Source organism: Delphinapterus leucas, chromosome 5 (genome assembly GCF_059928025.1).
Source record: "Delphinapterus leucas isolate spDelLeu-1000000601 "Yukka" chromosome 5, BTC_Dleu_Yukka2, whole genome shotgun sequence".
NCBI lineage: Eukaryota > Metazoa > Chordata > Mammalia > Artiodactyla > Monodontidae > Delphinapterus > Delphinapterus leucas.
Window position 1 is genome coordinate 36410219 of NC_143133.1, and position 26582 is coordinate 36436800.

General features: G+C 45.0%; 1 protein-coding gene across 3 annotated transcripts in view; it reads left to right on the forward strand.

Annotated features, from left to right (window-relative positions):
• Nucleotides 1-26582, forward strand: part of EVC2 (EvC ciliary complex subunit 2) — a 152487-nt gene that overhangs the window by 42793 nt on the left and 83112 nt on the right. For all 3 annotated transcript variants that reach the window (XM_022567025.2, XM_022567023.3, XM_022567026.3), the window contains one exon: nucleotides 2542-2681. In XM_022567025.2, the coding sequence (XP_022422733.2) occupies nucleotides 2542-2681 (140 nt within the window). The remainder of the gene's footprint in view (nucleotides 1-2541; nucleotides 2682-26582) is intronic.

A 26582-nucleotide genomic window follows, 5' to 3' on the forward strand; every position in this document is an offset into this window, starting at 1 on the left:
TCTGTATCGATGTCGGGACCCCCAGGGAACCGTGAGGCATGCTCATACCCAGGCCCTCCTGCACAGACTCTGACTGCTTTGTCCCGGTAGCCATGCCCAATCATTAGTAGTTTTTAAAAGCTCCCTGGATGATTCTAACAAACGACCAGCATTGGGAACCCCTGCAGCCTGAATGAATAACTGAGTGCCCACCTGTATGGCCAGCTGTGCATTCATGCCACACCCTGACTCAGGTCCTGGTCTACACTTCCCTCTGAAAAGTCTTTGAAGACTTACTTTGTTTGACCTCAGGGTGAAGCCCGGATGCCTTAGCATGGCTTATAAAGAAAGTCCCCTGTGGTCCAGCTTCACACCTCAACTTCCGGCTCTACCCAATGACTGCTGAGCTCTCCACACTCACCTGGATGCTTTTATAATCCTCTCTCCGCTCTTCGATGAGCAGAACTCTGACGCATCCTTTAAGACTCATCTCGGGCCTTGCCTCTCCTTGGAAGTCATCCCTGGCCACTTCCTGGCTAAGTTGGGGACTCTCTCTCTGGGTTCCTGCACTAGCTTTTGGACCCCACCCAGCATTTATCCCCACCTGTGAACTCCTCAATCTCTGTTTTCCTGTCTTGGCCTGGGTTCCCACAGAAGCACATCCTGAGACTAGGACCCAAATGCAAACAGTTTATATGGGAAGTGATCCCAGGAAGTAATGGTAGGAGGTGGGGAAGTGAGGCGGGAAGGGAAGGCAGTCAGTCAAGCTTCCACTGTGGGCACCTGGGGCTTTATCCCACCCAGGATAAAGTCTGAGGGGAGAAGGAGCCAGGGTATTTAGCCATCAAATCCCATTGGTCGTTGGTTGACGACAAGGGGGTGAGGGGGCCAGGACAAAGGGTAACGTTATTTCCCTGGCATAGGCTCTGAAAGCCAGCAGGAGCCTTCAGGGGAGGAAGCAGCATAGGTGTTGGCCGGTGGATCTTGGGCTAAAAGGCACTGAACGGCAAGGGCGAGGGGACATGGATGAAGCATGGATGCTGGCTGCTGTAATCCCCGTTGCCTGGTACAGAGCCTGGCGCTTAGAAGGCACCCAGTAAACGTGTGAAGGAATGAATGAGCCCCCAGCCAGAGGATGGGCAGACAGAGGAAGGAAAGCAGGGTGCAGTCCTAGGGTGAGAAGGCACTGCTGGGACTGAGCACCCTGGTAGGTTGTTTGTTCCTTCAGGGCCATGCAGGCTGCAGCTGCTGTGACTTGGTCACCCAGAGGCCCAGCAACTTGAAAGGAACATCGCTCATCTTTCTCCCTCACCGCACAGTGAGGAAACTGAGGCCCGTGAAGCTCAACAGCCTGCTTCACGTGGCCGAGTGGAGGCTGGACCTGGCTTCCGAGGACCACCCTGCCGCCCTCTCTGGAGGCTGGCAGTCCTGTGCCATTGTTCATTTTGTTTCTGCTTCCTGGAGAAGAGAGTTGTTATTTCAAAGTGAGGTCAGCCCACAGTCTCCTTGGCAGGCAGAAGTGAGGAAAAGAAAAATGGCCCATCTAATAAGACATTCTACTTACTCTCCCGAAGCTGTTATCAATCACAGAGCAGAACTCACCCTGCTACTTCGATGAAGGAGCAGGATTCATTTCTTGGAGATTAAAGGCTGATTGTTACAACCGCGGGAGGAAAGCACAGTGTGAATTTGACTTAAGGTCTGAAGCCTCTTATAGAATTTTTTTTTTTCCCGGCATCACAGAACGAACTCTCTTCACATTAAAAATTTTTTTTCCATCGTGGTAGTGACCAAGGAGACAACATGCTGTAAACAGAAGGCAGCCTTTAGAGTTAGATAGACTTTGGGTCAAAAACCAAGCAGGCTCTTTATGAGCTGTGTGAACTCAGATAATGTCATTTCATCTCTCTGAGCTGCAGTTCCATATACGTATAAGTGGGGGCATCAATGCTGACTTTGTGTGACGGTTTCATGGTATGACACATACAAGGCACAGGGACAGGAATTCTTAAATGTTAGTTATAATTATCATGCATTTCTGCAGAAATAATGCAAAACAGATATATCATCTACCCAATCGGAGGATTGAGCTTAATTATCTCTGATGTCACTTCCATGTGACAACTCTATAGTCTGATTAGAAACCAGCCAGATCCATGATGTTGAAGTCCATCTGCCAACTGTAATTTTCCTCTGCATGACGTTGATGATGGTGGTGATGGTGATGATGGTGGTGATGGTGATGGTGGTGATGATGGTGGTGATGGTGATGGTGAAATATTTTTATTACATCTTTATAGTTATAAAGGTCTTTCCATCCATTGCTCTGCTTTATCCACACAACAAGCCTGTGCAGGGCTACCAGAATTATTATCCCACTTCTTTGATGAGAAAATGAGGCTCAAGGAAGTGCAATGTCTTGCCTGAGTCTTACCAGCTCACAAGTGGGTGGGGCCAGCTAGGTTCTCTGACTGCAGATCCCCACCTACCCTCATGACTTTTCCAGCTTGTGACGTTCACAAGAAGGCCTACTCAATTGTGGTTTCTGAAATTCTCCTGAAGGTTCAGCATCACGAGAGCAAGCTGGAGCGCTCCCAGTTCACCTCAGCTGATGGTATGAATGAAGATCTCGCGCTAAATGACCAAATGATAGACATTCTGTCTTCAGAGGACCCCGGGAGCATGCTTCAAGCCTTAGAAGAGTAAGAATTCTAAGTCACATTATACTTCCATGGATATGATGAATGTTTTACCTATAGCAGCATGAGAGCAAACACTGAGTGTATTTCATTCATTAATTCATCCTATTAATCATTAATTTGTCATTCAGTAGTCATAATCGAACAACTGCCGTGCCCTGAACACTATGCTTGGTATTTGAGAAAAGAGATAAGACATAGGTTGAGCTGTGAGGCAGTCTGACCTAGTGGGAAGACAAACACAGAAACAGAAGTGACCGTAAAAGCTTGATGAGTACCGTGCTAAGATCGGGGCTAGCTGAGCCCAGGAGAAAAAGTAATTACCTCTGAGTGGGTCATGGAGATGCTTCCCTGAGGAAGAGATATTTTAACTAATTCTTGAAGCACGGGCAGAAGTTTTTCAAGTAGATGAAGGGAGGAGAGGCTTTTCAGGCAGAGGAAAGACAGGACAGATGCCAAGATAGGAAGTGACCAAGATATGTACATTTGGTGAAGTGTAAGGAGCTCAGTATGATTGATGTGTGGATTGGAGTACTGAGTAGTGTATTGAAGGAGAGGAAGTAACACCTTGAGAGAGAGGCCAGACCAGGTGATGTGATTGTTGGCTAAACTGAATTCAGTTCTTTTTATTTCTTATTTTATTTTAAATTTTTGTCTATTTATCTATCTATAATTTACTTTTAAGGACAGGACCTGAATATCTTTATTTTATTTTATTACTTATTGAGGTAATGCTGGTTTATAACATTATATATTTCACGTGTACAACATTAAATATTTCTACTTCTGTATACCCTGCAGTATGTTCACCACCAAAAATTTAGTCTTCATCCATCACCATACAGTTGATCCCCTTTACCCATTTTGCCCTCCCCCACCATTCCTCTGTGGTAACCACTATTCTTATCTCTGTGTATACATGTTTGATTTTGTTCGTGTTTTTGTTTGTTTATTTTCTATATTCCACATATGACTGAAATCATATGATATTTTCTTTCTCCACCTGACTTATTTCACTTACATAATACCCTCAAGGTCCATCTATGTTGTTGCAAATGGCAAGATTTCATCTTTTTATGGCTGAGTAATATTCCATACACATATCACATCTTTATCCATTCATCTGTTAATGGGCACTTAGGTTGCTTCCATATTTTGGCAATTGTAGTGATGCAGTGAGCATAGGAGTGAATGTATTTTTTTCAAATTAATGTTTTCATATTCTTTGGATAAATACCCAGAAGTGGGATAGCTGGATTATATAGTGGTTCTGTTCTTATTTTTTTTGAGGAATCTCGATACTGTTTTCCATAATGGCTGCACCAATTTACATTCCCACCAACACTTGTTATTTCTTGCCTTTTTGATAATAGTCATTCCAACATGTGTGAGGTGATATCGCATTGTGGTTTTAATTTGCATTTCCCTAATAATTCGTGCTATTGTTTTCATGTGCCTGTTGGCCATCTGTATGTCTTCTTTGAAAAAATGTCTATTCAGCTCCACCCATTTTTCAATTGGGTTGTTTTGTTGTTGAGTTGTATCTGTTCTTTATATATTTTGGGCATTACTACTTATCAGATATATTGTTTACAAATATCTTCCATCTGGTAGGTTGTTTTTCGGTTTTGCTGATAGTTTCGTTTCCTTTGCTGTGCAGAATCTTTTTAGTTTGATGTAGTTCCATTTGTTTATTTTTGCTTTAGATTCCTTTGCCTGAGGAGACATATCTGGAAAGATATTGTTAAGACCCATGACCAAGAGCATACCACCTATGTTTTCTTCTAGGAGTTTTATGGTTTTAGGTTTTACATTTAAGTCTTCAATCCATTTTGAATTGACTTTGGTGTATGATATGAGATAGTGATCTAGTTTCATTTTTTTTTTTGCATGTGGTTGTCCAGCTTTCCCAACACCATTTATTGAAGAGACTGTCCTTTATCCATTGTATGTTCTTTGCTCCTTTGTTGTAAATTAATTGTCCATATATTCATGGGTTTATTTCTGGGCTCTCAATTCTGTTTCATTGATCTATATATCTGTTTTTGTGCCAGTACCACACCATTTTGATTACTATGGCTTTGTAATATAGTTTGAAATCAGGGCTTGTGATACCTCCAGCTTTGTTCTTTTTTCTCAGGATTGCTTTGGCTATTCAGGGTCTTTTGTGGTTCCACATAAATTTTAGAATTTTTGTTCTATTTCTGTGAAAAATGTCCTTGAGATTTTGATAGAGATTGCATTGAATCTGTAGATTACCTTAGGTAATATGGATGCTTTAACAATGTCATTCTTCCAATCCACTAGCATGGAATATCTTTCCATTTATTTGTGCCTCCTTCAGTTTCTTTCAACAGTGTTTTATAAGTTTCAGTGTACATATTTTCACTTCTTTGGTTAAATTTATTCTTAGTTATTTTATATTTTTTGCTGTGATTGTAAATGGGACTTTTTTTCTTAATTTCTCTTTCTGGTAGCTCATTGTTAGCATATAGAAATGCAACAGATGTTTGTATGTTGATTTTGTACCCTGCAATTTTATGTGTTTGTTTATTATTTCTTTTAGTTTTTTTGGTGGAGTCTTCAGGGTTTTCTATGTATAAAATTAGGTCATCTGCAAATAGTGACAGCTTTACTTCTTTCTTTCCAATTTGGATAACTTTAGTTTTTTTCTTCCCTAATTATTCTGGCTAGGACTTCCAATACTGTGTGAAATAATTTCTCCCTTTAGGTCTGTTAATAACTGTTTTATATATTTTGGTGCTCCTATGTTTGGTGCATATACATTAACAACTGTTATGTCTTCTTAGTGAATTTTCCCCTTTATAATTATATACTGTTCATTTTTGTCTCTTGTTACCTTTTGGGCTTGAAGTCTATTTTGTCTGATATGAGTATGGCTACACCCCCTTTTTTGGCTGTCATTTGCTTGAAGTATCATCTTCCATCCCTTCACTTTGAACATGTGTTTGTCTTTAGAGCTGAGATGGGTCTCCTGGAGGTAGCATGTAGTTGGGTCTTGTCTTTTAATCCATCCAACCACTCCATGTCTTTTGATGGGTGAATTCAGTCCATTTACATTTAAGGTTATTATTGATAGATGAGGACTTAGTACTGCCATTTTATCTTTTGTTTCTGGTTGCTCTGTCTCTCCACCGTTTTCTTTCCCCCTGTGTTTCTGTCTGCCATTTTGATTTGGTGGTTTTCTCTGATGTTTTTCTCAGTTTCCTCTTTTTATGTTTCGTGTCTCTGCCCTAGATTTATCTTTTGTGGTTTGTGTAATACTTTTCATAGATAAAATAGCCCTTTTTATGCTGATGGCATCTTATCTTCGTTCAACTCTATGGGTTCCATCTTTTTCCTCTTCCCCTTTTATGTTTTTGTTTTCTCAAATTATCCATTTTTATGTTGTGAGTTACCAAATTGAAGTAGTTATCATTACTTTTTCTGCTTTTTCCCCCTCCTTTAACCTTTATGCTATGATAAAGTATTTTAAAACCTATTCTGGGAAGGAGTAACAATTTTCTGATTCTGTTTATCACCTTACTCAAACTTTGGGGTACTTTGCCTTTTTGTTTCTGATCAAAGGGCTCCTTTCAACATTTCTTGTAAGACAGGTCTAGTGGTGATGAACTCCCTCAGCTGTTGTTGTCTGGGAAAACCTTTATTTCTCCTTCATATCTGAATGATAACTTTGCTGGATAGAATATTATTGGGTGGCAGTCTTTATCTTTCAGTATTTTGAGAATGTCATTCTGCTCCCTCCTGGCCTATAAAGCTTCTGTGGAGAAATCTGGTGATAACCTAATGGTGATTCCTTTGTAGGAACCTTTTTCTCTGGCTGCCTTTAAAATTCTTTGCTTGTCATTGACTTTTGACAATTTTAGTATAGTGTGTCTTGGAGAGGGTCTTTTTGCCTTGAAGTAATTAGGTGTTCTCTTAGCTTCATAGACTTGTTTATCCAGTTCCTTTTCCAGCTTTGTGAATTCTCAGTTATCATTTCTTTAAATAAACTCTCTGTTCTTTTCTCCCTCTCTTCCCTGGAATACTCATTACCTTAATGTTACCCTTCCTAAATGAGTTGAATAGCTCTCATAGAATTTCCCTGTCTTTTAACATCTTATTTCTCTGTCCTCTTCTACTTGTATCTTTCTAGATTTCTATTTTTGAGCTCACTAATTCTCTCCTCCATATGGGCTGCTCTATTTCCAAAACTTTCTAATGCATTATTTACCTTGTTTATGAGTTCTTCAGCTCTAGAATTTCTGTTTGATTCTTGTTTTGAGTTTCAATTTCTTTGGTAAAGCATTCCTTCTATTCATTAATTTTATTTCTCAGCCCATTGAGCTGCTTTTCTGAGTTTTCTTATAGCTCACTGAGTTTCTTCATGACAGGTATTTTGAATTCTTTATATGTTAGATCCCAGTATTCCGTGACTTTAAGTTTGGTTTCTGGAGATTGTCATTTCCTTTTTGTGGTGCAGTGTTACTGTGGTTCTTCATGGTGCTTGATGAGTTGTTCCTCTGCCAGTGCATTTGAAGTAGCAAACACCTTTGTGCTTGATTCTGAGCTGCCTCTAGTTAGATCTGAGAGTTGGCACTTTTCATCCTCCACTGCCTCTGTCAGAGGTGTGGCTCCATGTCTTCCTTATCATTTCTTGTGTCTCCGGGTTCATTGGTGCCTTGCTGTTGCCACTGTCACTGGCATTGCCACCTGGGGCACCAGGATGAAAGGTTTTTCTGCCGCGTCTGGGAATCCTTGAGTTGCAGGCTCTGCCACCACAAGGGGTAGTGGAGGGGAGCTGGATTCACACAGGCACCTCTGCCTTGTCCAGTGTTGCACAGTTCATGAGCTCTGCTGCTGGGGGTTAGGGGGTTGAGGGGTCAGAGTCATGGGTACCTCAGTGGCTGGAGGGACGGGGTCCCAGACCCCACTGCCACTGCTGCCCACTTACCTATGGCCATGGGCACTGCTGCGGCCAGGATGTCAGTCTTGTGTGCTGCTTCCCCCTACTGCTACTGGGATCTCTGGGGCTGTGGGTTCATCTGCCATGGCTTGGGGGGCCAGGACTGCAGGCACCAGTCCTGCTGTTCCCCCAGTTCTGCCCCCTCTGTGTGTTCCAGTCTGCTCACCTTTAGATGTACAAATGTGTGGAATTCTCTGGCATCCTGTCGGGCAGAGGCACCTTTGTTGCATTGTGGGTGCCTTACTGGTTACTGATTGAAGGGGAGACAAAGAGAGCGTCTCACTCCACCATGATGCTGATGTCCTCCAGTCCCCCCATTTATTTTTATTTATTTAACAAATACTTATAATGTTCTATGTATGAGTAATAGAACGTAGAGCCAGACATGGTTCTAAGAACTTTGCAAATATGTATAATCCTCTCAACAACCCTAGGAAGCAGGCATTGATGTTTTTACCATCTTGCAGGTGAGGACTGAAGGTTAAAAAGCTTGCCCTAGGGCACACACTAGTAAATGAGAGGGGCAGGTTTCAAACCCACTTGCTGTGGCTCCAGGGTACATGCCCTTAATCAGGGTGCTGCACTGACCACGATTTCTCCTGGCCAGGCAATGGACACAGTCTACTGGCTGACGGTCACTCAGTAAGTTTCATCAATTTGGCCTTTCCTTCTTTCACTTCACAGATATTGGCAGGTGACTTCTTTATATGTTCCCTTTTTTCAGTTGTTGCTAAAATTCTCAATCTCATCTTTTATTTCCTGAAACATATTAAGCAAAATTATTAAGTCTCTGTCTGAAAACTTCATTATCTTTACCCCTGTCCTGTGTCTATTACCTCTTGTTCCTCTTAGTTTGTGATCCTATTTTCCTGTCTCCTTGTACGCCTAGGTAGTTTTGATTGTGTGCCAGACATTGTAAATGAAAATGGAGAAGACCGTTTGAGGACTAGGATGATGTTATCTTCCTCCAGGCAACTAAGGGTTTTATTATGGATTACCTCAATCTCATCAGAAATTGAGTTCATTCGATGCTGGGCTTCATTTCCTCCAAGGGCTGATCTGTTTCAGGTGTCCTTTACTACTAAGGTATGAATACTAACCAAAAGGCCAAGGGATTTTATCATGGTGACATCTCCTCAGCAGTCTTTGGATTCCAGTTTTCATCATCAGAAATTCTGCTCAGCTTTTCAGCCCCTGGGCTGCCTCTTCTAGAACCACAAGATGCTCTTAGGAACACAGTGACCCCAAATATGGGACTGCCATCTCTGAGCTTCCTTATTCTCCTAGATCTTAGCATCATATTTATTCACTGCCTTGTTAGCTCTCAGATGCTTTCAAATAGATTTTGTTTTTGTCCAACTTTCTAACTGTTTTCAGTGGGATAGTTTGTCAAAATTACCTAGACCACTGTTAATTGGAACAGAACCCTTCTTTGTGTAAACCATACTCTCGGCAATGAACCGGATACAGTCCCTGTTATCAGTGGCAGCCTAGGAGGGAGACTGACGTGGAAAGAGACAAGGCTCAAAATAGCATAGAGCAATAGGACCATTGAGTGCATTGGTTAAGACCATGGTCCCTGGAGTTAGGTCAGGTTTAAATCTGGGCTGTATCCCCATGTGGCCTTGGTTTACTTACTTAAGTGACAGCTTAGGATGGAGAAGAGGAGTTGGGTCACAGAGATCTCTGGATGTCAGGGCTCCATAGTAGGCATTGGAGACCCAGGCAATGGTTTATTAACATGGGTAGATTTTGTTTTAAAAGACTACTCTAAATGCAGATGGCAAATGGCTTAGAGGGGAGAGTGAGGGAGACTTTGCGGGAGATGTTGAGGTGAGATGTCGGGTGGGAACGGTAGACTTGAGGAGGAGAGGGTCAAGTGAGAAGAGCCTACAGAACTGGGTAACTCGTTGTTACCTTACTGTGTGTGTATGCACAGGGCGGGTGCAGTTTGGACATTGAAGGGGAGGGAAAATTTTTGGATGACTCCCCAGGGTTCTGGGTTTTGTTTGTTAGTTTATTTATGTATTTGTGTTTGAGGGGGAGGGGGGGACCACCCAACAGTTCCAGCTGCTCAGTAGATCCAGAGGCTGCAGAAGTGTCCAGGAGATTGGAGGAAGGAGAGGGGTTCACTTTCAGGACAGTAGTTAGATGCTGAATCTGGGGCAGAGGTCTTCGGAAGACCTATGTATGCCAAATACACCATCTGAAGAGACTGGATTCTCATTTGGTTTTATCAGCTTTTTATTTTTTCTTTCTTTGCTTTCTTGTTGGCTGCTGATTATTAATACTGGGACCGTGTGAGAACGCGTCAAACCGGATTCCATGTACAGCAAACTTTTTCTGAGTCTAGAGTCAAGAGGCATAGCTTCATCTGCCTATTTTCCACTAGGGAGTAATTTCTATGAATTTTGAGTCGCTACCATACTGATAAGTTATAATGCCTTATATTCTTGTATAATAACTCACATTTGGGTAGTGTATAAAAATGTACAGTCTTGGCCTTCCCTGGTGGCGCAGTGGTTGAGAGTCCGCCTGCCGATGCAGGGGACATGGGTTCATGCCCTGGTCCGGGAGGATTCCACGTGCTGCGGAGCGGCTGGGCCCGTGAGCCATGGCCGCTGAGCCTGCACGTCCAGAGCCTGGGCTCCGCAACAGGAGAGGCCACAACAGTGAGAGGCCCGTGTACCGCAAAAAAAAAAAAAAAAAAAAGTACAGTCTCTCTCCCAGGCCTTAGTTAATTTGGTCCTCATACTGACGCTCTTTAGGGCATCTTATTTTTAGTAGTTGATAGTTGAAGAATCTGATGCATGGCTAAGTAAAGAGGTTTATCCATAGTCACACATCTAGTAAGTGACAGAACAGGTCTCGAGCTCTCTCAGAATTTAATATTGAGCACATGATACTTTACAAATATTCCCTGAGCCTCAGTTTCCTCATCTCTCATCTAGAGAAACCATAACCTACTGCCCTGGGATACTGTGAAGTGTACTGATATGAAAGATACATGATGGTAGAGTTTTCACTGCGATGTTGCCTCTAAGCCTGGATCTCAGTTAAAGGGAGATTAGCAGATGCTGAAGAGAAGTGTTCAAGATGATCAGCACTTTCTTGAGTCTTTCTCAAGAACATTGTAGATAGAACCGAAAATGGAAGAGCTTGTTACCGAACCAAACTGGGGTCCACTCCCCTGTCTGCAGTAAAGCCAATCTAGTGACACCTGCTTGTGGTGAAGGAAAGTACAGCTTGATTGCAGGGCGCCAAGCAAGGAGTTCAGGGCAGCTAGAGCTTAAAACCCCAAACTCCCGGGTAGGTTTCATCAAATAATTTTTTAAATTTTATTTTATTGAAGTATAGTTGGTTTACAGTGTTGTGTTAATTTCTACTGTACATCAGAGTGATTCAGTTATACATATATACATTCTTTTCCATATTCTTTTCCATGATGGTTTATCGCTAGATACTGAATATAGTTCCCTGTGCTCTACAGTAGGACCTTGTTGTTCATCCATTCTATATATAATAGTTTTCAGCAAAGCATTTTTAAAAAATTTTTATTGGAGTAGTTGCTTCACAATGCTGTGTTAGTTCCTGCTGTACAGCAATGTGAGTCAGTTATACATATACATATATCCACTCTTATTTAGATTTCCTTCCCCCTTGGGTCACCACAGAGCACTGAGTCGATCAACAAGGCATTTTTAAAGTCCGGGTGAGAGAGGAGTGTCCCAGGGTATGTGATCAGCTCCTGCACAGTTCTCTGATTGGTTGATGGTGCGGTAACAGGGCGGAGTCACAAGAGTTAACATTATCAGTCCTCAGGCACCAGCAGGTCCGGGGTGGGGGGGGGGGCACATGCTCAAGTAGTTTATTTCTTCCATTTGGTAGGGGTTTTAACATCTGTAAAACAGCTCAAGAAATGTGCATCCGATACTGTTACCTAGGTCCTTCGGAGAGGAGCTACAGCAGAGGATGTGGAGGAGGGGTCTGTCCCAGGAAGGCCCCATAGGGTCCTGCTCTGTTACAAGCTCAGAGGCAAAACTGAGCATCTGTGTGATCCTCTCTCCATGGAACCTGATGGTGAATAGACATGGACCCAAGATAGAATCAGAAACAGAGAGTGTGGCCTCCTCGTCTTTAGAGGGACCGCTTATCTGCCCGAGAGGGGAGCTCTGTTGCGTCTGATTCACAGCACTTTGTGGGCTGAGGGTATTCTAAGTAGAGAGGGGCTTTCCTCCTGCTTGAAAGGCAGCTCCTTCCCAGCTGAGTGAGTGCCTCGGTGCAGGGCCAGGCCATCAGCTTCGTGAGTGCTGGGCTGACCTGGCACCCAGCTGGGAATTGGGCCTGTTAATCCATTGCTGGGTGTCATGGTTGTGCAGCCATTCAGTTGTGAGCCTTCATTTTAGCTGAATTCCCTCATCAGAATGCCAAGGGCGACAAATTAAAATCCTCCACACTGTCTGAGAGAGCAGAGGGAGGACAGGCAGTGGGGAGAAGGGGGGTGGTTATGGCAGTGATTCGTAAATATCTCTAATTATATTAAGTGGTACGAGCTAAGGTGATTATCAATGTATTTCGTAACTAAAAGTCTGTTTTCTTCCAAAACTTGAAAATGAGTAGAGTGAAATGATTTGGTTTGTGTGATCAGCCCTTAGATGTTTCATTTTGCAAGTAGATCAGACTCTGTCACCTTCTGACCTGAGTAATTAATGAAGCCAAATCCAGCTTTTGTACCCTGACACCGAATTAAATCTTGGAGACAGAGTTTTGGGTGAAGTAGAAAAGAATAGCTTTATTTCTTTGCCAGGCAAAGGGGGCCACAGTGGGATATTGCCCTCAAAACTGTGTGTGCCAACCTGGAGCGGGTAGGGAGAAGTTTTATGGTAATAGTTCAAACAGGGCGTGATCAGCTCGTGGACATTCTTCTGATTGGTTGGTGGTGAGGTAAGCGGGAGTCAGCATCACCAACCTTCTGGTTCCAACCGGCCTGGGGTCTACCGGCTTGTGGGCAGCACACAGTTAACTCCTCCCACCTGGTGGGGGTCTCAGTATCTGCAAAACTGTTATGTGTGTCCCTTGAGGGGGAACCAGCACCCTGCCCCAAGGCTGCACTATTTCTTGACTGTTCCTCCCTTGTCTAGTGTCCTCTCCCTTCCCTAATTAGCATCTGTTTGACCCTGCCCTTTGGTACTCAGGGAAGGTCATAGAGGCTGAATGAAGCCTATTTCCTGTGATCAAGAAATGAGGGACACAGAAAGGCTTTTTGCCCAGGAGCACCATAGGGTCTTGCTCAGTGTCATTAGTACTATAAAATAGGAAAGTATTGATCATCCCGGTTTTGGTTTAGATTCAAGAAGTGTTAGCCTATGAGAAGCTAACACTAAATATAGGGATAAAGTCTTCCTTTATCCCTATATTTTATGAGGTTATTCTCAGCTGCTGCAATTTGCTGATCCTGGTGTGTGAATGCAATAGGGATATTGGGGTTCACCAAGATTTTATTCTTGTAAATTACTTAGTAGCTCTGGACTTTTATATTTATTTCTCCTTGGGAACTGATCTTATTTTGTCTGAGGAGTGTTTAACATTGATTATCAAGCATGACCTGAAAACCCTCACCTAGAGAACTAAATTTTCTCCTCGCTTCCTCTCCCATCTCTCTGCCCTCCCACCCCATCCTGACACTCAATATTTACGGCATGCCAGGTCTGTTTAAAGCACTGTGATTGGACGCTCATTTTGGGACCTGGTGATTATTTTAAAAATCGTAACATTGCCAATTACTTTTAATCTTTCCATCTTGATTTATGTCAGGCTTAGAAACTCCCAGAAAGAAAAATGTCACTCAGAATGTCAGGGGATTAATATGCATGGGAATCTGTGATAGTCTCCCCACTAAAAATAGAGTTTTTCTCCAGCAAATCATTTATCCCATTTGTAATTCTTACCTGAGGTTTAGCTGGGATTCTAAATAGGCCTGTGATTTGATTGCCACCTCATTTCCGAGACCCATCAGAGCCATAACTTTGCCCTATATTGCTGATTTATTTTTGACAAAGAGCATTTCCTTGGTTTGCTTGGTTGTTTATCTTTTACATTGTTTATTCATAGGCTGCCTCTTACACAGAGCATTTGAGGAAGGAATATTTCCTTTGATATTTATCAGGCTCCCCAGCTGTAGTTATAATGGAGGTGGCTCAGCCCCAGTCATGCTGGGACAGGAGAAAGGAGGAAATGACCACGACTTGCTGGTCCTGGAAGCTTCTGGAAGCATAGTGTGCCCACAGGGTTTTAGCTCCAGCCTTGCTCTGGCTCTGACCACCACCAAGCATCTCACACCCATGCCCTTACTTCATCCTCATAGCAACTCTAACAAAGGAAGCTGACGTTAGGGAAGGTTTATTGGTTTTGCCTGAGGTCACACAAGTGGTGATAGATTTTGTCCAGGCCTGAGTGCTTTCAAATCCACCGTTCTATTGACAGAACAGCTTTTTAAAGACTGAGCTTAGGTTTTTCTAGAGAGGCAAAGAAAAATAAGAGTAGCTAGTAAGTCCAGGTCTGCGTTTATTTCCTTTGTTATTAAAAGGAAGCTTACTGTTATCTTTCGATGCTACCGACATTACCTTCTAAACTGCCTCAGAATCATGTTTTGTACTGAAATCGAGCAGGACCCTGTGGGGCTCCTGGCACAGAAGTCTTTATGTCCCATTTCTTGACTCTAACCTCCATGACCTTCCCTGAGTTCCAAAGGGCAGATTCGAACAGTTGCTAATCCACAAAGGGAAGGGATGCGAAGACAAGGGAGGGGCAGCCAAGAAACAGTAGTGCAGCCTTGGGGCAGGGTCCTGGTTCCAACTCAAGGGATACACATAGCAGTGCCTTTAAGCTCTTTAAGATGTCCACGTTCTTCATAGGAGAAGGACCACCTGAGGCTACATTAAAGGAACCAGAGAAGCTCATCAAGAAGATTACCTGAGACCAGATTAGAGGTGCAGGCCAAGCATACATCCTAATCTTATCAGCAACCCCACCCTTGAACCGTTACTATAAAACTCCCCATCAAATCCTCCTGGGTTGGGACACATAGTTTTCAAGGTCAGGGACCTGCAAATCCTGCTGGGTTGGGACACATAGTTTTCAAGTCAGGGACCTGCAGTGTTCCCCTTTGCCTGGCAAAACAATAAAGCTATTCTTTTCTACTTCACCCAAAACTCTGTTTCCAAGACTTGATTCGACACCTGTGCTGAGAGGCTGAGCTTTTGGCATCAGTATCAAGTGGGTGTTCAGAGTATTTGTGAAACTGAGGCTTTTAAACATGTGTCTAGGCATACCTGGGAGATACTGCAGGTTCTGTTCCAGGCCACCGCAGTAAAGGGAGTTCCATGAATTTTTTGGTTTCCCAGTGCGTGTAAAAGTTATGTTTACATTATACTGTAGTCTATTAAATGTACAATAGCATTATGTCTAAGAAAACAATGTACATACCTTAATTTAAAAATACTTTATTGCCAAAAAATGCTTTTGATTTAAAGTGAGAGATGTGTAACTTCCTTTCACTTGAACCCTTAGAGGCCATTGTGGGGCTGTTACGGAGTCCAAGCTCGCTCTGCTCGCTGTACAACAGGTCAATAAATTGGAGACGAGGTGTTGAGGCAAGGAGCATGACTTTATTTGGAAAACCGGCAGACCGAGACGATGGTGGACTAGGGTCCCCCAAAAAACCATTTCGTAGGGGTCTGGATGCCAGTGTCTTTTATAGAATCAGAGAGGGAGGTAAAGTAAAAGGGCAGAATAGAGAGGGAGAGGTGGAGAGGAAGTAAAGTAAAAAGGGCCATCAGTCTTGCAAAACATCTCCTGGAATGGCCAGCCTGGGGGAGGGGGGAGGGGATGTGTTAATTTCTTCTTTCTTGCAGCCATCCACAGGTGGGTAGGGTTCCCTGAAGCAGGCCATTATGTATGATTATAATAACAAAAGCAACAAAAAGTAAAGGTTAAAGTCAAAGAAAAGCATCCAATGTGGAGTCAAAATTGGCTCTTCCCTGTTACAGGTTATTAATTGGCCTCATTTCAATATTGTTGTGTCTCAAGGAATATGGAGGCCGGAAGAGAGGGAGAGAGAGATGAAGGAATGGCCAGTCTGTGGAGCAGTCAGAACACACACGGTATTGGTTAAGTTTGCCATCTTGTATGGGCGCCATTCGTGGCATTATCAGAGATCACTGATCACAGGTCACCTTAACAAACATAATAATGATGAAAAAATCGGACATATTGTGAGAATGCCAAAATGCGACACAGAGACAGGAAGTGAGCAAATGATGTTAGAAAAATAGCACCGATAGACTTGCTCAGCACAGGGTTGCCACAAACCTTCAATTTGTAAAAAAATACTGTAGCTGTGAAGCTCAGTAAAGCAGAGCCCAATAAAACGAGGTCTGCCGGTATTGAGTAGTTTTTTATGTACCAACCATAGGATGTTTTTTACAATCACTGTTGGTTAATTTGATGGCAAAGATTAGAAGGCGCAAGGCTACTCAAACTAGAACCCCTAGGATATAGGTCTGTCCGATGTCCGTCCTACAGGTTCCATATATACTCATGGAATTGAGGAATGATGAGGGAGACTCAGCAGGACCTGATGATGGATTGAGAATGGGGTTTGAGGGAGAAAGAGCCATCAAGGATGATGACGAAATTTCAGCCTGACCAACTGGGAGAATGTGGTGCTATTTCCTAAGATGAGGAAGGAGAGGGCAGGATTGCATTTTGAGGAAAAGATTGGAAGTCAGTTTTGGACATGGTGACTGAAAGATGCCTTTGAGACACCCAGATGGAGGTGTCAGGTGGGCAGTCAGCTGTGTAGGTCTGTTATTGGCTGAAAGTCTGGATGGAGGTATTAGGTAGAGATGGGGGTTGATGGGGGAACTTATGGGAGAGGACAGGGAAGGAAGGGAACCAGGACGATCCCCTAAGGAATGCCAGCATTTAGAAGTGAGAAAAGTAAGAGGAACCCAGGAGAACAAGGAGGTCTGGAAAGTCAAGAGAAAAGGGGTCCTAGAAAAAAGGGGTGACTGACCATGTCTGATATTGCCTGGAGTTCAGTCAAGTGTCTTGCTTTCAGCTACCGGGATACCATTGATGATCAGAGCAGCTCTGGGGGAGAGACAGGGGCAGAAAACCAGAACAGAGTGAGTGGAATGCTGACAAGAAGTATGGGAAGCTCCTTCAACGTGCTTTGCTATGAAGGGGAGAAGAAAAATGGAGCCAAAGCTTAAGGAGAACATGGGCCCATGAGAGGGAAATGCTTAAAGCACTCTGGGTGGATGCAGAGACAGCTGAAGGTTGGTTGTAGAGCCCAGGGTTTAGGAACTCAGGCTGAGAAGCCGGGCCTCCTGGTTGGGGTCCGAGTTCTGCCACTTGCTGTTGGGTGACTCTGGTTGCCTTTTCTATAAAATGGGGATAACTGTGCCTGCCTCAGAGAGTGCTAGGACGGTGGCTGGTCCCCTGCTCTGCACAGAAAGGGCTTTTCCAGGTGAGCAGGAGAGGGACGAGGGGAGTGTGGTATTCTCCTGTGGCTGCTCTAACAAAGCACTATAAACGATGGCTTCAAGCAGCAGAAACTTATTGTCCCACAGTTCTGGAGGCCGGAAGTCCAAGGTCGGTTTCACCGGGCTGAAGTCAAGGTGTTGAAGGGTTGCAGTCCCTGCAGATACTCCTGGGGAGAATCATTCCTGCCTCTTCCAGCATCAGGGGGCAGCCAGCAGTCCTTCACTTGTGGCCGTATCACTCCAATCTCTCCCCCACGTGGCCTCCTCCTCTTCTGTATGTATCCAATCCCTCTGCCTCTTCCTAGGAAGACACTCGTGATTGGATTGAGGGCTCACAAGATAATCCAGGATGGTCTCCCCAGTCGTGATTATTCACTTAGATCTGCAAAGATCCTTTTTTCAAATAAGGCCACATTTACAGATTCTGGGGATTAGGACCTGATATCTTTGGGTGGCCATTATTCCAGCAAATGATCAGGAAATCTCAAAAGAATGAGGAAGGGAGTGGAGACTTGAGGGGTCTCATGAAGAAGTGAGAGGAGGGGGTCTGTGGGTTGGGGGTTTCAAGGAGGTGGGTTATAGCATGGTTTCTGGAATGTTCCTGAGGGTTCTCTTCAGACAAGCGCCGTTGGAAACCATCTTCTCTCTATTAAGAAGTAGTTGGTCCAGGGCTCAAATCTGAGTCTTCTAACACCAAGGCTGGGTACCCTCTAGTGCTTCCTCATTGTCTACAAAGCATTTGATGGAGAGTCTTCTCAAAATAAGCAAAAGGAGACTCCCCAGGAAGGAAAGGGGTCCTGATCCAGGTGGGGGCAGCCTTCCCCCTCATGGTACAGCTTCCCCACTTCCCTCAGTGGGATTGGGATAGAAGTGGCTGCTTGCAGGTGGCAGGGGTTCAGGAAATACTTATGGCCTTGAAGAATCGCACCTCGTTGCCTGGGGCCGGATGTCCCACTGGAGACTAGTGGGGCCGTGGTGGGTTTTAGGAGGCCAGTAAATAACTCCTTCCTCTTTTCTTCCCAAATTCTAAATGACTTTGAGGGTACCTCCTTCCCTTCCCTCTCCTCCCATCCCCCCTCCGTTCCTCTCCTTCCCCCCTCCCTTCCTTCTTTCCTTTTTCTTCCTTCATTTTTTTTTTCTTCGTGTATTGATTAAGCATCTAGTATGCGTCAGATACCGTGCCACATGGTGGGGACACAAACAAGAGTCACCCGTGCTCCCACCCCTGGGCCCCCATTGGGCCCTCACCACATGGTTTTGTGATGCCCAGATTGTGTGTCTGTTTCCACATTAGACCCTGAGCCCTCGGAGGGAACCAGTCTGGTGGTACTAGGTAAGCATCAGCCATCGTCTTGTGAATGAATGAGTGGGTGAAATTCGCACTGGATGTTGAAGGGTCATTGAGACATTGTCAGGAAGTGAATGGGCTCTTAAGAAAATAACCCAAGCCTGGGCCGTTCCTGGCTTTCTGGAAGGATCAAATTCACCTAGAGCATCAAATGGCCAAGCATCTTGCTACACAGGCTGACTGAGGCAGAAAGCAGCCCTGTCCTCACACCTGTGCCTTGCCCCTGGGTCCCACCAGTGCCCGACCAGCCAGAGGGGGATTTCCATGGGGACATAATGAGACCGCTGCTAAGCAGAGCAGCAGCAGTGCCAGTCTGGTTTCCATGGTGACCCTCACTCGTCTTTGCAGCCAGGTGTTTGTCGGAGAAGTTCTGTGTCCCACAGACACCTTCTTTCGGCAAGCGTTTACCGAGCTCCCGCTGAGTGCTTGGCGCAGAGCTGGGTGAGGTGCTGGAGAGGAAGCCAGACCAAGTGAGGACCCGACATGCAGCCGTCTACGGGGAGAATCAACCCAGACGACTAAATGCAGTGCAGGGAGACGGTGCAGCCTGGGATGATCGTCGACTAGCACCCTCACCCCCACTGCGGCCCCTCCACTGTGTGCCAAGGAGTTACAAATGGTCCATTTAACAACTGCAGGCTGTGATGGGTGTGCTCTCTGACTCAGCATCTCCCCTTCCTCACAACACCCCTTCCAAATCACAAGGTTCGTGCAACCTCTTAGGAGTTTCTTAGACATCAGGAATCATCTCAACAGTTGGGCGTGTCTGAGGGGTCAGTAAACAGCTCCCATCTCCCACCACCTTGAGTTCTGAGCCAATTGGGAGATAAGACATACATCAGGCATGTTGTCCAGTCCAGCCAGAAAAAATCACCCATCACTTTTATTACTTAGAAGAGCTAGGCTGGAGGATGCGGCTTTTATCTGGAAGCATAGCCAGCCCCACTGCAGGCCTCTCCCTAAAACTGACTGCAGGGGATTCCTGCTTCGGTCCTCCGTCACTTCCGCTCCCAGATCTTCTCCACGTGGAAGGGCCGTAAGCAGGGGGAAAAGGCACATGGCCCCTCCCCAGCACAGGCCATCAGTCAGCTGCAGTGATGGACACTAGTTCATGGAAGTTTGTGTGTGCTGGCAGGTAGGGCTGGGTGCTCTGGGTGTGGTGGTGCTTCTAGCCGACTTCGGAGGCCCTGGCCTGGGCCACCATCTTGACATCACTACCCACATTGGTCTGGCACCAGCCACAGAGAGTGGCCAGAAGAGAGGTTGTCAGAAGCGACCCAGAAATTCATTCTGTCCTGCAGGGACACGTAGTCCCTGACTCTGATAACACCCATGTTTGCTTTTTTTCTGTTTCTGTACTCAGTTTTTTGAATAATGACTAATGAACATGGCCAAGAACTAGAATGACAGAAGAGGCCATACTGTAAAAACCAAATTGTCTTCTCATCACCTGCACTCTGGTTGTCATCCCCAGAGGCAAAGGCAGTCTATTACCCATGTCATGTACCCTTTGGAGATCATCGATGACTATATGTATATTTACACATGTACTCCTTTATTAAAATGCAAACTAATCACATACTTTACCCACTGTTTTGCTCCCTTTTCTCCCACTTTGCAGCAGTCTTGGAGATCTATACCTACACAGCGACCTTGCTCTTTTAACTGGCTACATAATATTCCAATAACAGTAATCATAACTGAATTTTTGGAGAATTTAATACGAATGAGACACTGATCTGGTTTTTTTATTGACATTGACATTAACATATTTACCCTTCAGAGCAGCCTCTGAGCTAAGTACTGTTTACAGATGAGGAAACTAAAGCCCAGAGAGTTTAAGTCACTTTCACTTTCCAGAGGTCACAAGGCAAGTAGGAGGTGTGGTCAGGACATGCGTCCGATACACGGGCCTATCACTGCTGTGGCCTCTCCCGTTGCGGAGCACAGGCTCCGGACGCGCAGGCTCAGCGGCCATGGCTCACGGGCCCAGCCGCTCCGTGGCATGTGGGATCTTCCCGGACCGGGGCACGAACCCATGTCCCCTGCATCGGCAGGCGGACTCTCAACCACTGTGCCACCAGGGAAGCCCCCAGAGCCTACCGTCTTAAGCACACCCTCCCACAGTGCTGCGGTGCCTGTCCGGCACAGACGTCTTGATGCACGTGTGCAAGGTCATCTGTAGCATGAATTCTTCAAAGTCAAGTTGCTGCATTAGTGTGTATTTTTAAAAATAGGTATTGCCCACCATAGAGGCCAGACCAATTTGCCACCCCCAGTGTTTGAGATCCTCTCTTTCCCACACCCTAGTCATAGGGGCAGCTGATCTTTCTACCTGTGTCGGTCTGATAGGAAATCATGGCACCTCCCTGGAGCTCTAATTTTTCACTTTTCTTATAATGTGTGAGGTTGGACAACTTTTCGTACGTTGAAGATGTAGTTGTGTTTTCTTGTCTGGTTAGCAGAGGAGGTCGCCTGGGCTTAGCGCAGGGCTGCTTGAGTTGCAAGGTTCTTCCCCACTCCTGGCTCCACCATTTAATCATTTAATGACCTTGACCACAACCCGTAACCTTCCTGTGTGTCAGTGTCCTCATCTGAACACAGGGATGGTGAAGGTTTAATGAGCTCCCACACACCCAGACCTGAGCGTGGTGATGCCTGGCTCACAGTAAGTGATTCACCTGTTTCCAGTCATTTTAGCTCTTGGCTCTATTCTGCCCACTGAACCCCATGGTTTCTTTCTATGGCTCAGTTTCATGGATTTTGCAAAAATGGCCAGCATTTCCTCGGTGACTCCTGACTTCTTATTCCGCTGCCCACGCGTGAGTCGTTCAGTCTACGGTAGGTGGCAAGGGGCTGGAAATGCAAGGGTGAGCTCAACAGGCAGGGTCCTGGCCCTCAGGGCTTATAGTCTACTGAGGGAGACAGGCAATCAGCAGAGGACCACATGGAAAAATATATGATTCTACACCGTGCTGGGCACCGTGAAGCTTTATCTCCTTGTCCTTAGCACGTGTCTGCCCTGTAATCAGCACCAGTCCCGAGAAGTGGACAAGTCACCCCGAGTGCTCTGTAAATGTTGGTGAACGAGTGAACAAGAATAGGATTAATGCTGTGATTATGTCCAGTGCACGTAAAGTGAAAAATCGTTAACTCTGTGCAAGTGTGACAATAAAAAGCCCAGAAATTCGTTCACCTCCTGAAACAGTGGTGGCTGAGCTCATGAGGGGCTGGACGTTCCCTCGAGGCTGCCAGGATGGCACACCTTGGAGGTGGTTGTCATGATACGTTGGGATGTGGTGAAGGTTAAATGAGCAACAAAGGGCACATTTTATATGTATGCATCAATGAGTGGGAAAATAAGCTTTTCTTGGTTATGTAAGAGTACACCCTTATAAACTAGTGAAAGGACAGATGTGGGATGAAAACCATTTTCACAAATTGCTGATCATCTGTTAGCCAACATCAAGTATAAAGTGATTTCTACTTTCCTGGGAGGATAGAGTCTTAGAGTTTTGATGCTGCAAAGGATCTTAGAGGTCATCTGGTCTAAATTCTTGGCCAGGGAAAAAGTATTCTTGTTGCCAAAAGTTAGGTCGGCTACTCGCTGCTTGAAAGCCAATACTCGAGAGGCAAGGTTGGTGGAAAGGAAAGTTTCGTTTATTTTGGAGGCCAGCAACCGGGGGAGAAGGCACACTCATGTCCAAAGGCCAACTCTCCCCTGATAATCAGTGGACAAGAGCTTTTGAAGGGAATTTTCAGGGGTGTATGGGTGGAGGGAGGGGGCTACGTGCGGAAGCAGCACAGTCAGCTCCGACAGTCATCTGGAAACTGGTCACGCGGTTGTCTGATCAGCGTCATCTTGATTGTTTTAAGTACAGTTAATCTTCAGTTTCCTGGTCAGTTTGTTCCCATTTCTTTGAGGCTAGTTCTCAGAATTGTGGCAGCTTATGTCATGGCTACAGTCTGACCATCATGTAGTTAACTTCTTCCACCTGGCGGGGGTTTCAGTATCTACAGAACAGCTCAGAGGATATGGCCATGGCTCAGAATATTATCTATAGCCCTTGAAGAAGAACTAAAAGTCCTTGACTTTGCTTAATGACTGAACTATTGTTATTTGGTCGTGTTTGACTGTTTTCCTTTGCTTCTGCATTTTCTCACTCTCTGATTAATTTTTGTTTGTTTGTTTGTTTTTGCGGTACACGGGCCACTCACTGTCGTGGCCTCTCCAGTTGTGGAGCACAGGCTCCGGACGCGCAGGCTCAGCGGCCATGACTCACGGGCCCAGCCGCTCCGCGGCACGTGGGATCTTCCCGTACTGGGGCACGAACCCGTGTCCCCTGCATCGGCAGGCGGACTCTCAATCACTGTGCCACCAGGGAAGCCCTTTCTGATTAATTTTATTCTTTGGCTAAAGTTTTTCTATAGACAAGAGGCAGATGGAGGGCAAGGACCATGGGGTCCTGCTCCATTCCATTGTCTCTAGTACACCCAACAGATGGTCAACCCATTTCTACTTGGATATCTCATTGACAGTGAGGGGCTTCCATTCTTGGGAGGCTGCTGTGAGAGCTTGAATTGTGTCCTTGCAAAAAGATATATTGAAGTCCTAAACCCCAGCACCAGTGAATATGACTTTATTTGGAAATAGAATCTTTACAGATACAATTAAGATGCCAGTATGACTGGTGTCCTTATAAGAGGGAAATTTGGACACAGAAACAGAAAGGGAGAACATCATGTGAAGACAGAGGTAAAGACTAGTGATGCCTCTACAAGCCAAGGAATGCCAAAGATTGCTGGCAACACCAGAAGCTGGGAGAGAGGTAGGGGACAGATTCTCCTTCATGGTCCTCAGAAGGAACCAACCCCGTGGACACCTTGACTTTAGACTCTGGCCTCCAGAAGTGGGAGGGAATACATTTCTGTTCTTTGAAGCCACCTGGTTTGTGGTACTTTGTTAACGAGGCAGTCCTAGGAAACCAATACAGCACCTTAATCCATTTCTTCGGAATCAGAATCTGAGAGTAGTGCTGGGAATCTGCATCTTAACATGACTTGAAGTCATTCTGGTCCTTCTGATGCCTAATAGTTCGAGAGCTTCTGCTGGAGACCCGTGTGCCCAAACCGTGCATCCTCTAGTTGGTTCTGGGCCGAGGCCCGTGTAAAACTGCAAACCCTCCAGCCCTCTGTCTCTCTTACCCTGGACCATTCATCTGCAACTCCGAGCCCTCACAGCCTGAAGGATGCTCCTGAGGGTCTTAACCCCCCTGCATAGCTTCCCACCTCTTGATCCAGACTTCTGACCTCCAGATCTGCGACACAAGACGTTTCTGTTGTCCTGAGCCACCTGGTTTGTGAGGCTCTGTTACAGCAGCTCCAGGAAGCCAGTAAGTCGTCCATCTCAGTGTAGGCAGCTTGTAGTCCTTGAAAGGCCCTCCTCATCTTTAACCAGGAGTCCCCATTCAAGGTTCCACGTGAGCAACCAAGCAGCCTGGTGAACTGTGGGCATCATCCCGACATGGCCTCTCCTTGGGGCCCCTCACCTCTCTCTCCCAGACCTCTCCCCTCTTTCCGTCTCACCTTCACCACCCGATTCCTGGTCATTGCCATGCCTTCACCGGCCACCTGCACTCACCTCACGTCCATCCCGGACCCTCAATCCATTCTTTTCAGTGACCCCGGCTTTGCCAGCCTCCTGTTGCACTTGGTAAACCCGTGACGTCTGCCCACAATTGGAAATGGTGTACACATGGTCACCATTGCCAGATACCTCTGAAATCATCAAGAAGATGGTGGAACCTGGAACAACAATAGACATTTTAGGGAGGTGGCTTCTAGTGGATTACAAAGAAGACCATTCTGACTGACTGAGCTCTCCCACGCTGGAAAGCCTGCCCGCAGAGGCAGTTAGCACCCCTCACCATGCGTGTGCAGAGTGGTGGCTGGGGAACTCCTGCAGGAAAGATAATAAGGACACCTGGGCGTTGGTTGGAAAGATGACTTAGCTGATGTCCAAGGTTGATCTCATTTCTAAAGCCGTCTTTAAATGTTCCACCTTATATTTTCTTTCCCATCACAGTCATCTAATCTCCAGGTAGAGCAAGATCCAGCTATACAAATAAGAATTTTCAAATGTAATCTATTTATGTAACATTCATCTCTCCACTTCTCCATCCATCTATCCATCTGTTTATGTTCCCTTCAAATTTTCTTTGCCATAAAGAATGACACCAAGGAAGACTCTGATGGCCATAACCACAGCAACAACAACGTGTAGTAACATTTTCCAGCATCTGTTTTGTGCCGGGCACCGGCTAAGTGCTTTGTGCGTGTCAGTGTGAGGCAGTGGGGCAGAATATAGAGCCAGGACTCTGGAGCCACATGTCATGGCTTCAAATCCCAGTTCTGCCACCTAATAGCATTGTGACTTTCAACAAGGTAATTTTTCTGTGTCTCGGTTTCTTCACCTACCTTATAAGATCATCATGGGGATTAAATGGCTTGATATCCATCAAGCTATTAAAACAAAGCCTGTGCATAAAAAGCACTATTAATCCTCCCAATGACCTTCATTTTTTTAAGAACGTATTTTATTGAAGTATAGTTGATTTACAATATTAATTTCTGCTGTACAGCAAAGCGATTCAGTTATACATAAATATGTTCTTTTTCATATTCTTTTCCATTATGATTTATTACAGGATATCGACTATAGTTCCTGGGGCTATACAGTAGGACCTTGTTGTTTATCCATCCTATATATAATAATTTGCATCTTCTAATCCCAAACTCCCAATCCTTCCCTCCCCCAACCCCCTTGCCCTTGGCAACCACAGGTCTGGTCTCTATGTCTGTGAGTCTGTTTCTATTTTGTAGATAAGTTCATGTGCATCTCAGTGGCCTTCATTTGACATGGGTGATAATATTCTTACTAACCAACTAGGGATCTAGGATCAGAGACATCAAATAACTCACCTGAGTCACCCGGCGCCTAAGAGGGGGAGCTGAGATTGGAAGCTAAGTTGGCGTGACTCCCAATCTCATGATGTTTTCAGACATAGTGAAACGCCATCTCTTGGGAAACGGCCAAGTGGAGAGAGGAACTCTCCCTTACATTTTTTGCCTGTTCCAGAGCTGTCCCGTCAGGTCTGGCCACCGAGGGGTTGGGGAGTGGGCAGTGATGTGGAAACACCAGGATGGAAGGAGTTAATGAGCCTCTGCTTCAAGCTTGGAGAGGGAGGGCCCAAGCTGACTTCTAAACCAAGAGATCTTTAAGAGGAAAAAGTCAAGGATAAGGATGCTGACCCTGGATCTGACAATCTATTTGAGTTCATACCAAACTAAAAAATTTAGGGTTTATCATAACCTCAACCAGTGTTTCACTCACACACAGTAGTTAGTTTTACTCTGATTTAACCTGCCATTACAGTTTTGACAGTGAGGATACCCAGGAGGTATTTTCCCCTGAATTCTTATTGTCCAGGCCCTCAAATCGATTGGCTATAAATACGATTTATGGTATCTACACGGAATCTTGCTGCAGTAAGATGCCATGGAAATTGGCTCCTATGAGGAAAACTTTGGTTTCACTAATACTCAGTTGGTTTTTGTGGGTCTGTTACGCTTACATCAGCCAACACGGAGATTTGTATTATAAAAAATGGCCGTGGCCGTTTCATTTTCACTCTGAATGAATTACCCTCCATGTTAATGAGTCCTCTTTCTCATTCAGGAGAACACCTACTGCCTTCTGTATCAAATCCTACTGTAGTTTCTTTCTGACACCTTGCTTGCCATTTGGGGAGAACTTGATTCATTTTTATACAAAATAAATAAGGAAAAAGACACCTATGTCTTTGTTTCTTTTGTTTCGTCAGTAGCTACGCAAAGTATGAATCAGTCCTTGGGTATGTCAAGCTGTGCCGTTTCTTTCGCAAAGATGTTATCATGGGCAAGCCACTAATACATTTGAATGGCTTATATTTATGAAGTGCTCCCTCTGTGCTGGTCATTGTTCTAACTCCCATGTGAAATCA